The sequence below is a fragment of the Rhineura floridana genome, chromosome 5 (assembly GCF_030035675.1).
Source record: "Rhineura floridana isolate rRhiFlo1 chromosome 5, rRhiFlo1.hap2, whole genome shotgun sequence".
Lineage (NCBI taxonomy): Eukaryota > Metazoa > Chordata > Lepidosauria > Squamata > Rhineuridae > Rhineura > Rhineura floridana.
The window spans coordinates 78,065,763-78,079,080 of record NC_084484.1 but is presented as its reverse complement, the minus strand read 5'-3'; the positions used below and the strand labels follow the sequence as shown (position 1 = coordinate 78,079,080).

The following is a 13,318-nucleotide window of genomic DNA, read 5'->3' as shown; positions in this document are numbered from 1 at the left end:
CTCCCCCTCTCCCCCTCTCCCCCTCTCCCCCTCTCCCCCTCTCTTATGTGGAGACAGGCAGCTTCCAAGGTGGCCCCCCACCCCAGGCAACTCCCAAAATGCACCCTACCCCCAGGCAACACCCATGATGGCCCCCAAGGCACTCACCACCACCCCATTTAGGCAGTTTACTGGTCTCCTGCCTATCCAGGCTGCTGCTACTACCCTGTCTCAACTGCTTACCTGCCTCCCACACTGTTGCTGCCACTCATTTCCCCCTGCCCGCCACCCTTGCTTTCCTTCACTCCCTTGCCTCGGTTGCCTGTTGTCCTTCTGCCGCTCTCCACCCCCATGAGTGATGACTTACAAAAATATTAGATAGATAAATAGATTTTGATCCTTAGATTAGCACAAAACCTGAAATCTGCAGAATGAAATGGTTCTGTTCTTTTGATCCCTCAGATTTGCACAAAACTCAAAAACGGCACTAGCAGATTTACAATTGCCTAACTCTGTGCTGTTGCACTTGTCTTGGGCAAGGATTTTTTTAAAAAAGCTATCTGGGTGCATGCCCTGTTGGTACTTTTTCAGCATAATAGAATCAACAGGTTAAAAGGCAGAGTCAAACACAAAAAGTAATGCTAACATTTATGAACAAAAACAGATAACTGCACAAGCAAACCACTTAAAAAATTTGTACACCAAATATACACCAGACCAAGGCTGCTCTTCATACACAAATTAACATATGTGCAGGTATGAACTACTCTTTTCTAATTTGAATGGGGAAAACATGGATTAACAGCTAAATAATGCTCAAATATGGACAAGCCTGTACTTGTAAAGCATAATATTAGTAATATGCTACTTATTGTACATTTAGGTGATCATAATTTTAACTAAATCCTCTCCATATTATAACTTCTGATAGCAGTAGTAAGTAGATGACATGCCATCATGGCTTTAAGGACCTTATGTAGCACACTTTTATGCACATTTACTCAAAAATAAGTTCTGCTATGTTCAGTGGGACATACTATGTTCAGTGGAATATAGCAAGAATGTAATGGATTGTACTCCAGATCTTGCTTTGAGTTTTCCCACAGAGGTCTGAGATGGGCATGTGAAGGGTTGCAGCTATTTTCACAGCACTCAGCAGAAAAGGATCTTCCAAAAATAATTATGTAACAAACCAGGCAAAGAGACCTTATGAGGGCAGAAAAGGCTAAAATTAGGTTGATGTGAGAGAAATGTAAGAAAATTATTTTAGAGGTTCATTTTTCAAATACACACTAGCAACTTCTTTGAGATGCAAAATAAACATGTAAAGTAAAGGTAGTTATGTTGACCCATTAAAAAAAACCCAAAATCCAAGTTAGCCCCAAAGTCACAAAATAGTGTGAAACCTTTTGAGTTCTATAGAACTCTTCACCAGACTAAATAGTAAAAAAAGGGGAAGGCAGGAAAAAGGCAGGGAGGGGAAGGCTGTTGGCTAAGCCATGTGAGACTGCATCTGGTAAGAGTCTTAAGATGGGGTGTGGGAGGATGTAGCAGGAATTCAAATGAGACACTTTCAGGGGCTTTGTAGGTTTCAAGTTGCACTCAGGTCTCCTGGGAAGGAGAAAACACATAATGGCTGATCCCCCATCTTTGTGGATGGGTAAAACTAAGTGAATTGTATTAGACTGAGGTTTTTATTGGGCATTAAAGCAGACCTGTATCTAGGATACTTAGAAACATAATTGTCATACAGTGTCACAATGCTATCTCAGTCAGAAACCTTTAAATAGAAAAGCATAAAATATATTTTAAAAATGGCAGCTAGCCCCGAGTGGTGGTTTAAAAAATGACCAGTTCTGAATATTTTGAGGAAGTGGGATGACTCCTGTAAATCCTTTTCTGTAACCTGCTGTACACTAATGATAGGATGACACTCAATTCACATTATACAACTAAGTAATAGAAAAAAGTTATGTTGATTGCTACATGCTTATGTCGTTAAAACATATGGGCTATTGCAGGCTTTCCCAACCTTTGGGTCCCCAGATATTGTTGGACTACAACTCCCAACAGCTCCAGCCAGCATGGCCAGTGGTCAGGAATGATGAGAATTGTAGTCCAGCAACATCTGGAGAATCAAAGGTTGAAAAAGGCTGGACTAACGTGTTAGGAAGAGAGCCAGTGTGGCGTAGTGGTTAGAAGGTTGGACTATGACCTGGGAGACCAGGGTTTGAATCCCCACACAGCCATGAAGCTCACTGGGTGCCCTTGGGCCAGTCACTGCCTCTCAGCCCCAGAGGAAGGCAATGGTAAACCACCTCTGAATACTGCTTACCATGAAAACCCTATTCATAGGGTCACCATAAGTTGGAATTGACTTGAAGGCAGTCCATTTCCATTTTCCAACGTGTTAGGAATATTTGGTTTAGGGCAGTGGTTCCAAACCTTTTTGGTATGATGACCCACAAGTCCAAATTTACTTGGTATAGTGAACTATCGATCTATTGTCACATGGATTTTGAGCTGCCAGAGTGTGGTTCCTAAGTGTTAACAAGTAAGACTTGAGCCTTTCTGACGTTAAGTTATAAGTGTCAACACAGCATTATAAATGTGCCAACAAAACCAACAGTTTTACCAGTTAAGGACTACAAGCAATAATTATACAGCCATGAGAGTGGCTGTATATTATAGTCACCATGGATTTTTCGCATTCCACAATATTAAATTGAAAATACCCCCATGCTATCCTGATCCTTTCAAAACAAAACCTTAAAAACCTTACAGTCCTGAACTCATAAACATTTGCTTAACAAACCCTCTAAATTATCATGGCAATACACACAAAAGTTGGAGAGAATCAAGAGTTCAATGTGTAAAAAGAGACAGGGGAAAAAACCAGACCCCTTTTGGAATTTTTTCTGTCAGAGTTCTCATAATTTATTGAAATTTATTTAAAATCAGCCATGTTCACACAGTACCTGTAATTCTATTACTGACCTTGCCCCATACTCTGACCTTCATTGTCTGCAGTTTAAAAGTTAAAAAAATGCCTGGCCAATTTTTAAAATAATTTAAAAAATTTAGCATTGCAGTCAATGATAAGCTTGGGCATTCTCAGTAAGAACCAACTGTCAGTGTTCTAAAAGCCAGACTCACAGCTGTTGGGCTTGCCTAATCGGGGGGCCACACCCACACGAGACTTTGATTTCACGTGAGGCAGTCATGGCTTCCCCCAAAGAATTCTGGGAAGTGTAGTTTGTGAAGGGTGCTGTAAGGAGACTCCTATTCCTCTGACAGAGCTCCAGTAGCCAGACTGGTTTAACAGTCAGCTGCTCTGATTGGAGCTCTGTGAGAGGAATGGGGCGTCTTCTAGCAACTCTCAGCACCCTTCACTAACTACATTTCCCAGGATTCTTTGGGAGAAGCCATGACTGCCTAAAGTGAAATAACATTCAGGTGTGGATGTTGCCAGGGACAGCTTTGGTTTAAATTTGGGTGGGAAGCTACATGTGCCTGCTGTAGAATAAAAAGGTGGAAGAAACGCTGAAAAGCAATGATACTGTTCACAATGTTTTCCTTTTGGAAAAGAAAGGGTTTTCCCCTCTGCCCAATGCACACCCACCCAATCCCCTCTCCCTTCCTCCCCTTCCCCCAGGTCAGTTTCACCTATCTAAGCATGATTGCACAGGAATAAATGCCACTGAACTCAAAAAGCATGCAAAACTTGTCCTCCCCTCCTCCTCCCTCTTATCCCCACCCTCTTATCCCCACCCTCTTGCCTTTCCCTCTCCCTTCCTTCACCCCTCTCCCCCTCCCCTTCCAATCCCTTCCTTGCCCTTCCTACTACTTCTGCTCCCCTCCCCTTCTTCATTTCCTCTACTCTCCCCCATCCGCTTCCAATCTCCTTCCTCCTCCTCTCCCTCCTCCTCCCCCATGGTCAACTTTACCTATTCTAGGACTACGACCTACGGCCATAAGTCGGAATCAACTTGAAGGCAGTCCATTTCATTTTCAAGCATGATTGCATGGGAGTAAATACCATTGAACTCAATAAGTATGCAAATGATCAAACCTGTCCTCCCCTCCTCCTCCCTCCCATCACCTCCCTTATGCCCCTTTCCACCCCTTCCTTCCCCCTCCCCTTCCAATCTCCTCCTTTCCTTTTCTACTACTTCCTTTCCTACTACTGCTCCCCTCGCCCCCTCTTTCTTCCCTCTACTCTCCCCTCCTCCTCCTCCCCCATGGTCAGTTTTACCTATCCTTCCCCATGGTCAGTTTTACCTATCCTTGCCATGATTGCACAGAAGTAAATCCCTTTGAACTCAATAAGTATTCAAATGATCAGACCTGCCTTTCCCCTCTCCCTTCCTCCTCCCTTTTTCCTCTCCTCCCCTTTTCCTTCTTCCTCCTTCCCTGCCCACTCCAGGCTTCCCTCTCCATGGTCAGTTTTACCTATCATAAGCATGATTGCACGGGAGTAAATCCCACGAACTCAATTAACATGCAAATGATCGAACCTACCCTCCTCCTCCCCCTCCTGCCTGCTCCCCTCCCCTCCATTCCCTATGGTCAGTTTCACCTATCCTAAGCATGATTGCAGGGGAGTAAATCCCACTGAACTCAGTAAGCATGCAAATGATCAATCCATTCTCAGCAAACTTGCACAGGATCCTATGCCTTACCTCCCAGACTAAAAAGCAGGGAAATTCACTGATAGGTAAAAAACTTTTGTTATGAAATTCTTCCAAGCTGCACAGGAAATGGATTGGACTGTGAAAGACCAACCCAAGTTGTGTTTGCATTTTGACAAATTTGTAGAACAGTACAATATCACAGAGAGGAGGTTAGGTCTCTTGCTCCCCTGATGCATTCACTATAGCTGTCCAATTTCCCTGCTTTTTAAAGTTTGATAGAAATCTCTGTTGGCTACAGGTACATTCTTAAACCACAAGGTTTTTTTCCTGTTAGTGAATTATTTTGGGTTTATTTATAAAGCCTGCAACCCACTTATGGGTCACAATGCATAGGTTGGGAAACACTGGTTTAGCGTATATAAATATTTGTTCCTGACTGCAATAGAGTATCTTTTACATTCCTCTCTAAACCTGTCAAGGGTTGAGATAACATTCCTATAAAAGAGGTTGGATATCCTTGGATTTATATGGATTCTTCCTTGTATAATGCATTCAAGGAAGAGAGGAAGTGGAATTGAAGTATAGAAAGGATCATTATTAAATTTCATGCACATACATTTCCAAATACAAATCATAGGACGTAAGCTTCCCCCCCTTCTTTTCTCTTGGCATACTCATCTGGCGATTACAGGGAATGGGAGGTCTGCATTTGCCTTGATATCCCCATACTCGTGTCCCTTCACTTGTTTTAATTATGCAGTACTCCTGGGCATCAAAAGAAGGAATGTTTCATTTTTGCTATAAAAGTTACTTTTTTTTTCTTCACTCCCTCTCTAGTGCCAGAATTTATTTATTTATTTTCGTGTATAATTTTTTTATTTTTTAAAGAAAATAAAATGCAAATAACATACAAAAAATAATAAAATAAAATAAAAAATATGCAAAAACAGATGACTTCCGATCTATCTTCGATCAGTTATAACAGATACATATAAAGATACCTTGTTCACTAATAAATTACATACTCTCCTTTTTTCTCAATTAAATAATCTAGTTAATCGTCAAAACCCAATATCACCAATTCATTTTCTGTGTCTCGCAAAAAACTCAAAAAGGAATCCCAATCCTTGAGAAATATGATTATTGTTTTTTCTCTCAGTAGATAGGTCAGCTTATCCATTTCTGCCAGGTCCATTAGTTTTAGTAGCCATTCTTCTGTTGTTGGTAATGTTGTATTCTTCCATCTTTGCGCATATAGTAATCTCGCTGCAGTAACCATATATTGAATCACTCTTCCATGATTCCTTTCCAATTGTACGTCCATCAAGCCCAACAAAAAGAGTTCTGGTTTAAATTGAATATTAACCTTTAAAATTCTCTGCATTAATTTATATATTTCACTCCAAAACGTTTTTGCTTGTTTACATGTCCACCACATATGGTAGAAAGTCCCTTCCTGTTGCTTACATTTCCAACACTCATTATGAACAGTTTTGTATATTCTTGACAATTTCTCTGGGGTCATATACCAACGATACATCATTTTATAAAAAAATTATTTGAGATTATAGCACAATGTAAATTTCAGCCCTTTTGCTCACATATTTTTCCATTGATCCATTTGTATGTTATATCCAAAATTCTTAGCCCATTTTACCATACAGTCTTACTTTTTCTTCTTCCATTTCAATTTTTAACAAAAGTTTATACATTTTGGCAATTACATGTTCGTCATTTATACACAAACTCATTTCAAACTCAGATTTACCTTGTTCAAAATCAAAAATTCTTTTATCAATTTTAAATATTTCCATCAACTGTAAGTAAGAGAACCAATAAAAACTATAACCCTCTGCTGCCAGCTGTTCCCTCGATTTCATTTTGTATTCGCCTTGTTCCTTTTCCAAGACATCTTGATAAGTTAGCCATCTTTCTTTTCCTAAAATTTCCTTTCTATAAAAAGCTTCCTGCACTGAGATCCATAGTGGCGTTTTAGTGCATAGCCTTGGTTTATATTTATGCCATATTCTCAACAAAGCACCTCTTATAAAGTGATTTTTAAAATCTACATTAACTTTAACTTTAACTTTATCATACCACAAATAACCATGCCGTCCAAACCTCAGGTCATGCCCTTCTAACTCCAATAACCTTTTATTTCTCAACAGGATCCATTCCTTTGCCCAAACTAAACTACAGGCAGCAAAATACAATTTCAAATTTGGCAATCCCAATCCCCCTCTTTCTTTTACATCTTGTAGTAATTTTAATTTAATTCTTGTTTTTTCCCCTTGCCATACAAACTTAGAAAGATCTTTTTGCCATTGTTTGAAAGGTAAATCATTTGCTGTCACAGGTATTGTTTGAAATAGAAACATTCTAGGCCAAGTGGTTCTCAACCTTTTTTGCTCCATTCCCCCCTTTCACCATTGTTCAGAATATAATTCCCCCTTTCCCAAGATAGTCTCTCATAGCGTGTTGACGTTTCGCGAGTGACGGTGGTGTTTCTCGTGAGAGAAAAATTTCTTAGTTTATATTATAACAGAATTTCTTGGAGCACTTTCTGGTCTTTAAATAATTTAATTTTGCAAATGAAAATAATGCTGCATGTTCAAGAATCGATTTTAATCTGTGACATTCAATAAACTTTATTGAATGTCGCAGATTAAATTAAAAACAAACTACAATTTTACAGATTGTACATAATCTACAGGACATCACACTTTGCTGAATAGAGGTCCCAATTCCCCCCCGGAACCCTAAAATTCCCCCCCAGGGGGGAATTCCCCCCTTATTGAGAACCCATGCTCTAGGCAATACATTCATTTTTATCACAGAGATTCTTCCCAATAATGACAACTGTAATTTATCCCATCTCATCATATCTTTCTTAATTTCTGTCCATATTTTGACATAGTTATTTTGGAATAACATACGATTCGTATTTGTAATAGTAACACCCAGGTATCTCACCTTTTTCTCCACTGTAAAACCAGTTTTTTCCATTACTGCAATTTGGTCTTGTATACCCATATTTTTTGTTAACATCTTCGTTTTTAAGTTATTAATCTTAAAGCCTGCCAATACCCCGAAATCCTTTAATTTTTCCATTAACACCTCTAATCCTTCCAGAGGTTTTTCCAAAATTATCACCAAATCATCAGCGAAAGCTCTCAATTTGTGTATTTCTTTTTAAATCTTTACACCCCTAATTCTCTCATCTTGTCTTATGTCTCTGAGCAACACCTCAAGGACCAATATAAACAAAAGTGGAGACAGTGGACATCCTTGTCTCTTTCCCTTTTGTATTTCACAGGCCTTTGTTAATTCACCATTCACAATTATTTGTGCCTTTTGTAATGTATAAATTGATCTAATCCATTTAATAAAATTATTTCCAAAATTCATCTTTTCTAAAACTTTAAACATAAAGTTCCAATTCAAATTATCAAAAGCCTTCTCTGCATCTAAAAAAAGCAATGCTACTTGTTTATCACTATGTTGTTCCAGATATTCCAGTACATCCAACACACTTCTAACATTGTGTCGCAAGTGTCTTTTAGGTAAAAAAACACTTCGGTCCTCATGGATAACTTTCTGCAAAATTAATTTCATTCTTTCCGCTAAAATCGTTGTAAATAACTTGTAATCATTATTTAATAAAGATATTGGCCGATAATTTTTTGTTAAAGTCAAATCTTGATCCTCTTTAGGAATTAAAGCAATATTAGCTTCTTTCCAGCTGTCAGGTATCTTTCTATTCTGTAGAATAGAATTCATTGTTTGCTGTTACATTTTTAATGATAGAAATATTTATGTAAAATTGTAATGGGTTTATGTTCTAAAAATGATTAAATTAAGAATGTTAATGGTGACCTCCCATTTGGCCTGGTGCACTGCTGAAAGCAGGGCTTTATTATTCCCTGTGGGAACCCTCTGCACCCAGCCTTAATGTGCATGACAAATGACCACAGTCTTTCCCATTAAAGTATTTTAATGGATTAATCTTGGCTAAAGTAATTTTATCAAATGATTGATTCTATTGAAATATTCATTATCTTTCTCTTATCTGGTACTATGTAAACTGTTTCACACCATTTCTAAAGCCAGCTGCTAGAAAAACATTGGGAAGTACATTTGTTGTGAAAATATATACAGTAGGGCCCAGCTTTTTGGCTTTCTGCTAATATGGCGTCCTGCTAATATGGCGTCCAAGAAGGACGTCAGGCGCCATTTTGATTTAGTCTGAGTTGTGAGAGAGCGTGTTTGGGGTTGGGAGCTGTTGTTATTTTTTCCTCCTCACGCCTGGCGCTTTTGGTCGGCGGTGCCCTCTACTGCGGCCTGCCTGGCCTGCAAGGCTGTTTTGATCGGCGACACTTGCTACTGCAGCCCGCTTGGAGCTCACGGTGGCGGCGGTTTCTCTCCCTCTCACCCCTGGCGGTGTTTGTCAGTGCGGCCTGCCGGGAGCTCGTGAAGCGGCTTTCTTTCTTTTCCCCCTTTTCAGAGTTTGCAGCTGCGGCTCTGGGTATTAGTGCAGCCTGCCCAGAGTGCATGACAGCAGATCTTCAGATAGGCAGCAGCACCATTTCAGCAGCCATCAGTTTTAAGGTAAGCAATGTGTGCACAGATTAGGCTTTTACAGTACAGTATATGCATTTGCAAGTGAAAAAAAAGGCTATGTTCCACTTTATGGCGATTTTTGGTTTTTTGCAGGGGTCTGGAACCTAACCCGCCATATGAGTGGGGCCCTACTGTACATGTTTTAGCGGCACAATATATTGAAGTACAGTGTTTTTCCTTGCAGCAAAGGAATATTGCAAAGTTATATTTTCATATGAAGCACAGAATGAAGATGAACTGACAATCAAAGAAGGTGATATTGTCACTCTTGTCAACAAGGTAATTGTAATGTTTTTCTGATTAAAAAACAGTCATGCGTTCTCATATGAAAATGCAGTTGACACTTGATAATCAAACAGAGTGCTTGTGTGTGATCATGAGGCAAAATTTTTAGGATGGTTACTCTTCAGAAGCATCATGTGTCACAGGCAAAATCATAGATTGGCCACCTGCTGTGCCTTTGAAAATGTCTCACTGTAAGCTGCACAGTTCCCTTTCTGCATAATTGGTTTTCTGAACATTGTATATTTTACTCTGTTACTGCTTTCCATATTGGCATTTGCAAATTGTATATCTCACTTGCTACCCGAAGTGGTACAATCCACTACATCTCAGCTTTCTCCCACCTCATTCCCACCTCCCTGTGTTACATGTGCAAACTCAACCTAAAAATAAAGTATAGTGGAAATATTTCCTAACACAGATTCCGCAAGTAATTGCTGTATGTCCTAGTATATGTCTTGTATTTGTTTCCCCTGTACCAAGTTAGTACAGTACTGGCCTCCCAATCCCCCTAATCCCACCCTGGTGTTGCACCAACACTCCAAACCAGGATCTGACGAGATTGCTTTGTCCTCTTGGCTTCAGCAATACCGTTCAGCTCTGTTTCCTTTGCTGCCAACATTCTAGACTGCCGCACCTCAGTCCAATCAAGGGGCATGTTGAATAGTAGAAAGGGAAGTGACAGAATGGCAGTGATCCCTTATGACGTATCTAAGAGCCACAGGAAGCAGAGGGAGAAATGTTCCATGTTTTTAGTAGAAGAATCAAGGAGATGGAGACTGCAAAGAAAAGAGGAAAACTAGGTGCAGTTTATAGGATATCCCTTCAGTTGCAGCAAGACAAGCCTCAGGTGCACTTCAGTGTAAGTAATTGTTTTCTGAGTAATATATTCAGGCAAATTCAAGAAATGCTGTAATGGCAAAAATCCCTCCTGGGAACTTACCTTTTAAATTGTGAATATGAAATGAGAGCATTTTTCATCTTGCATTTATTAAAATCTTTCTGTGTGGGTTCAAAGTCCTGTTAGCTTCTATTTCTAACAAACAGTACAACATACATTTGTATTCACAAAGATGCTGGCGTTTGTTTCAATGAAAAATTAAATGCAAGCATTTTATTTTTAGTTCTCTTGACTTGGCTTGTTGAACATTGTCAGAAATTGATAAGTTATTCACATACACTGAACTTCTTCGTAATATATGTCTTAATATGCCTAGAATTCTTTCAGTTTAACAGAGATACACTTCACACATGTAGTCTGAATCTACCACTGCTGTCTGCTCAATAATGCATTTCTTGACATAAAATGTGTGGAATCCAAAGACTGAACAAGAGGGGGGATATCTTGCCATCATTCTTTCCTTTCCCCTGCACCCCTCCAAAAAAAGTCATCTGGAGGATCAGGGGCTCTTCTGAACATCGTAGTGAGATTGGGCACTGGAACATTGCATGACACAGCTGCAATCTTATTGCATTCATGCGAGGAAGAGATATTCCTGACTTTATTTTGAGTAAGTGCTAATTTAGAGTGTATTTTCTCACTTTAGTTAATTAGTGTATAGAAAATGTTTTTTTCCATTTTATTTAAAGTTTGAGAATTCTAGGTTTATCAGAGAGAGAGATATCACTGTACAGAAGTAAATTTAATTCTGCTCACCTCTAAATGTAAGAATTTAGAGACCAGAATGTGATCAGTTAAATTAAAGGAAGAAAGATTTATTTGATTTTTTAAATAAAGCAGCATGCATTTGGGAAGAACAAGTATATGTCTGTTCTTCTAAGTAGATATGCTCCTCCTTCTAGATCTAACTCTGAACAGGGAAGAGAACTCCTGCAACCCAAAACTGTATCCCATCTGTAGCTTGACTTGCTCTGCACTGGAAAAGAGGGGGTACATATGCTTCACACGCAGAAAGTCCCACCTTCAGTCATTGGCATCTCCAGTTTTAAAAAGTTCAGTTTACAAGTGATAGGAAAGGCCTCTGCCTCAGATCTTGGAGAGCTGGTAGGATCTAAGTCATTTTCATATGTTAATATGACTGCTGTCCTCTATCATATGAAAAATTTAATGCACCAATGAATATTTGATGCCATAAATTTCCTTTTCTCAGATTTCCCTAGTAATTAAAGTATCTACATGGCCTAAAAGTACCTTAAGGAGTACAGTTCTTCTTTCACCCTATTTCTAGGAAGATACTTATTAATGTTGTCTTTTATAGTAATCAGCATGTTTTCGGCAAATGTCAGCTTTTTGGGTTTCCCAGGGGTACACTTTAACTCCCCTGTTTTGAGGGAGAAAAATAAGTGCCCATTTTTATTTTTATTTTATTTTGAAAAATAGTATTTGGAGTATCTTGGGTTACATATCTACCAAATTTTCGAGTTCTAGCTCAACTGAAAGTACCCTAAGAATTTTGATACCCAGGGAGTAAGTCCAGTAATGCCCAAGTATGTCTGTGTATATATATAATTGTAACAGCCAAATCCACAGGTAACAAGTTGCAGTAGTTCTTTCACTGATAACTAGAGTCACAAAATAGTTTTTGGAGGCACCTACCACAGCAGTATCCTCTTTAGTTTTTCATATATTTTAATAGTTTAAAAGCTGATGGCTCTTATGACAGCTTCAGTAGCTGAGTTCTGGCTGCCATGGTTCCTCCACAGGGTGCCCCAAGAATGTGGTGATACTAGCATGTCCCTGCTAACGTCAGTCCCAAGGCCCTCTAGGAAGGAAACATGGTGGTGAAGTATGTTTTGATTAATCTCATGGATCAATTCATATATAGCAGTTGGGCAGTAAAACAGTTCCAATTATTGCTTCCAAATCACTGTTGTCCATATGACTCTCTTCAAGCCTGTTACTCCAGAGTAATCCTTTGTGTCATGTCCAAGTTGTATGAGGCTAGGTGTCTACCTTGAGAACTAGAGATGGCCTCTGCTGCTGTTTTGAATCAAGAAGAGGAAGAATCACCTTTCCAAATAATTTCACTCATGACTGGTGAAACTGAATTTTTGAAGCAGAAATGCAAGTCATTGAGAGGTGGGGAGTTTTAAAAATTGGTTTCTGTAAATCAAGATGGGCATTTTTCTTTCCACATTGATCAATGCAAAGATGACATGTGCAGGAGCTGGTATTTTTCAGGATTTTCTGTATATGCATAGAAAGCATGTACCCACATCTTTTTTTCCCCAAAGACAGAAAGCTATGTCAGTGAGCATCAGATAAGACCAAATTAAATGCAAGCTTTTAAAAATGTAAATAATACTGAGTTCCACACATAAAAAAACCTTCAGTTTTTCAGTTGCATTACTGTAAATAAGATAAATTGGGGAGAAATCCGTTAGTTTAAAAAACCTAATAAAGATTTCAGATCTAGGCTCTAGCCTTTACTTCTTAGTCATGTACATTACTGAAACAAATCAAGATCAGAAACCACAGTTTGATCTTGGCTTGCATTTGGCTTGGTTCCGATATAATTAGAAACAGTGGTTAGTTTATACCAGAAAGTGGATCGTTCCAATCTCCTCCATATGGTGACAGAAGAATGGAAGGGAGTGCTTGTGCCCAATGGTTGTTCAGGCTCCTTCTTATAACACTAATTTATGGTTGAACATTATGTTTGAACCAGACCACAGTGTGTGCAGTGGCATTAAGGCTTACACTTCCATCATGAAGCATTTAGTGTGGAATGGATCAATAACTTTACCAGCACGATCTCTCAACATGTAATGCGATACATCTGTATCAAAAACATAGGCTTGGTTGATAACTTCCATGTGATTTGGGATCCCATGCTACAGTA

At 39.1% G+C, this 13,318-nt stretch overlaps 1 protein-coding gene across 7 annotated transcripts in view; it reads left to right on the top strand.

The window, feature by feature from the left end:
* The window catches only part of SH3KBP1 (SH3 domain containing kinase binding protein 1), a 352,368-nt gene that overhangs the window by 253,797 nt on the left and 85,253 nt on the right, over positions 1-13,318 (top strand). For 6 of the 7 annotated variants that reach the window (XM_061627260.1, XM_061627259.1, XM_061627261.1 and 3 more), the window contains one exon: positions 9,418-9,512. The exons of the other annotated variant lie outside the window; for it this stretch is intronic. In XM_061627260.1, the coding sequence (XP_061483244.1) occupies positions 9,418-9,512 (95 nt within the window). The remainder of the gene's footprint in view (positions 1-9,417; positions 9,513-13,318) is intronic. 7 annotated transcript variants of the gene reach the window in all.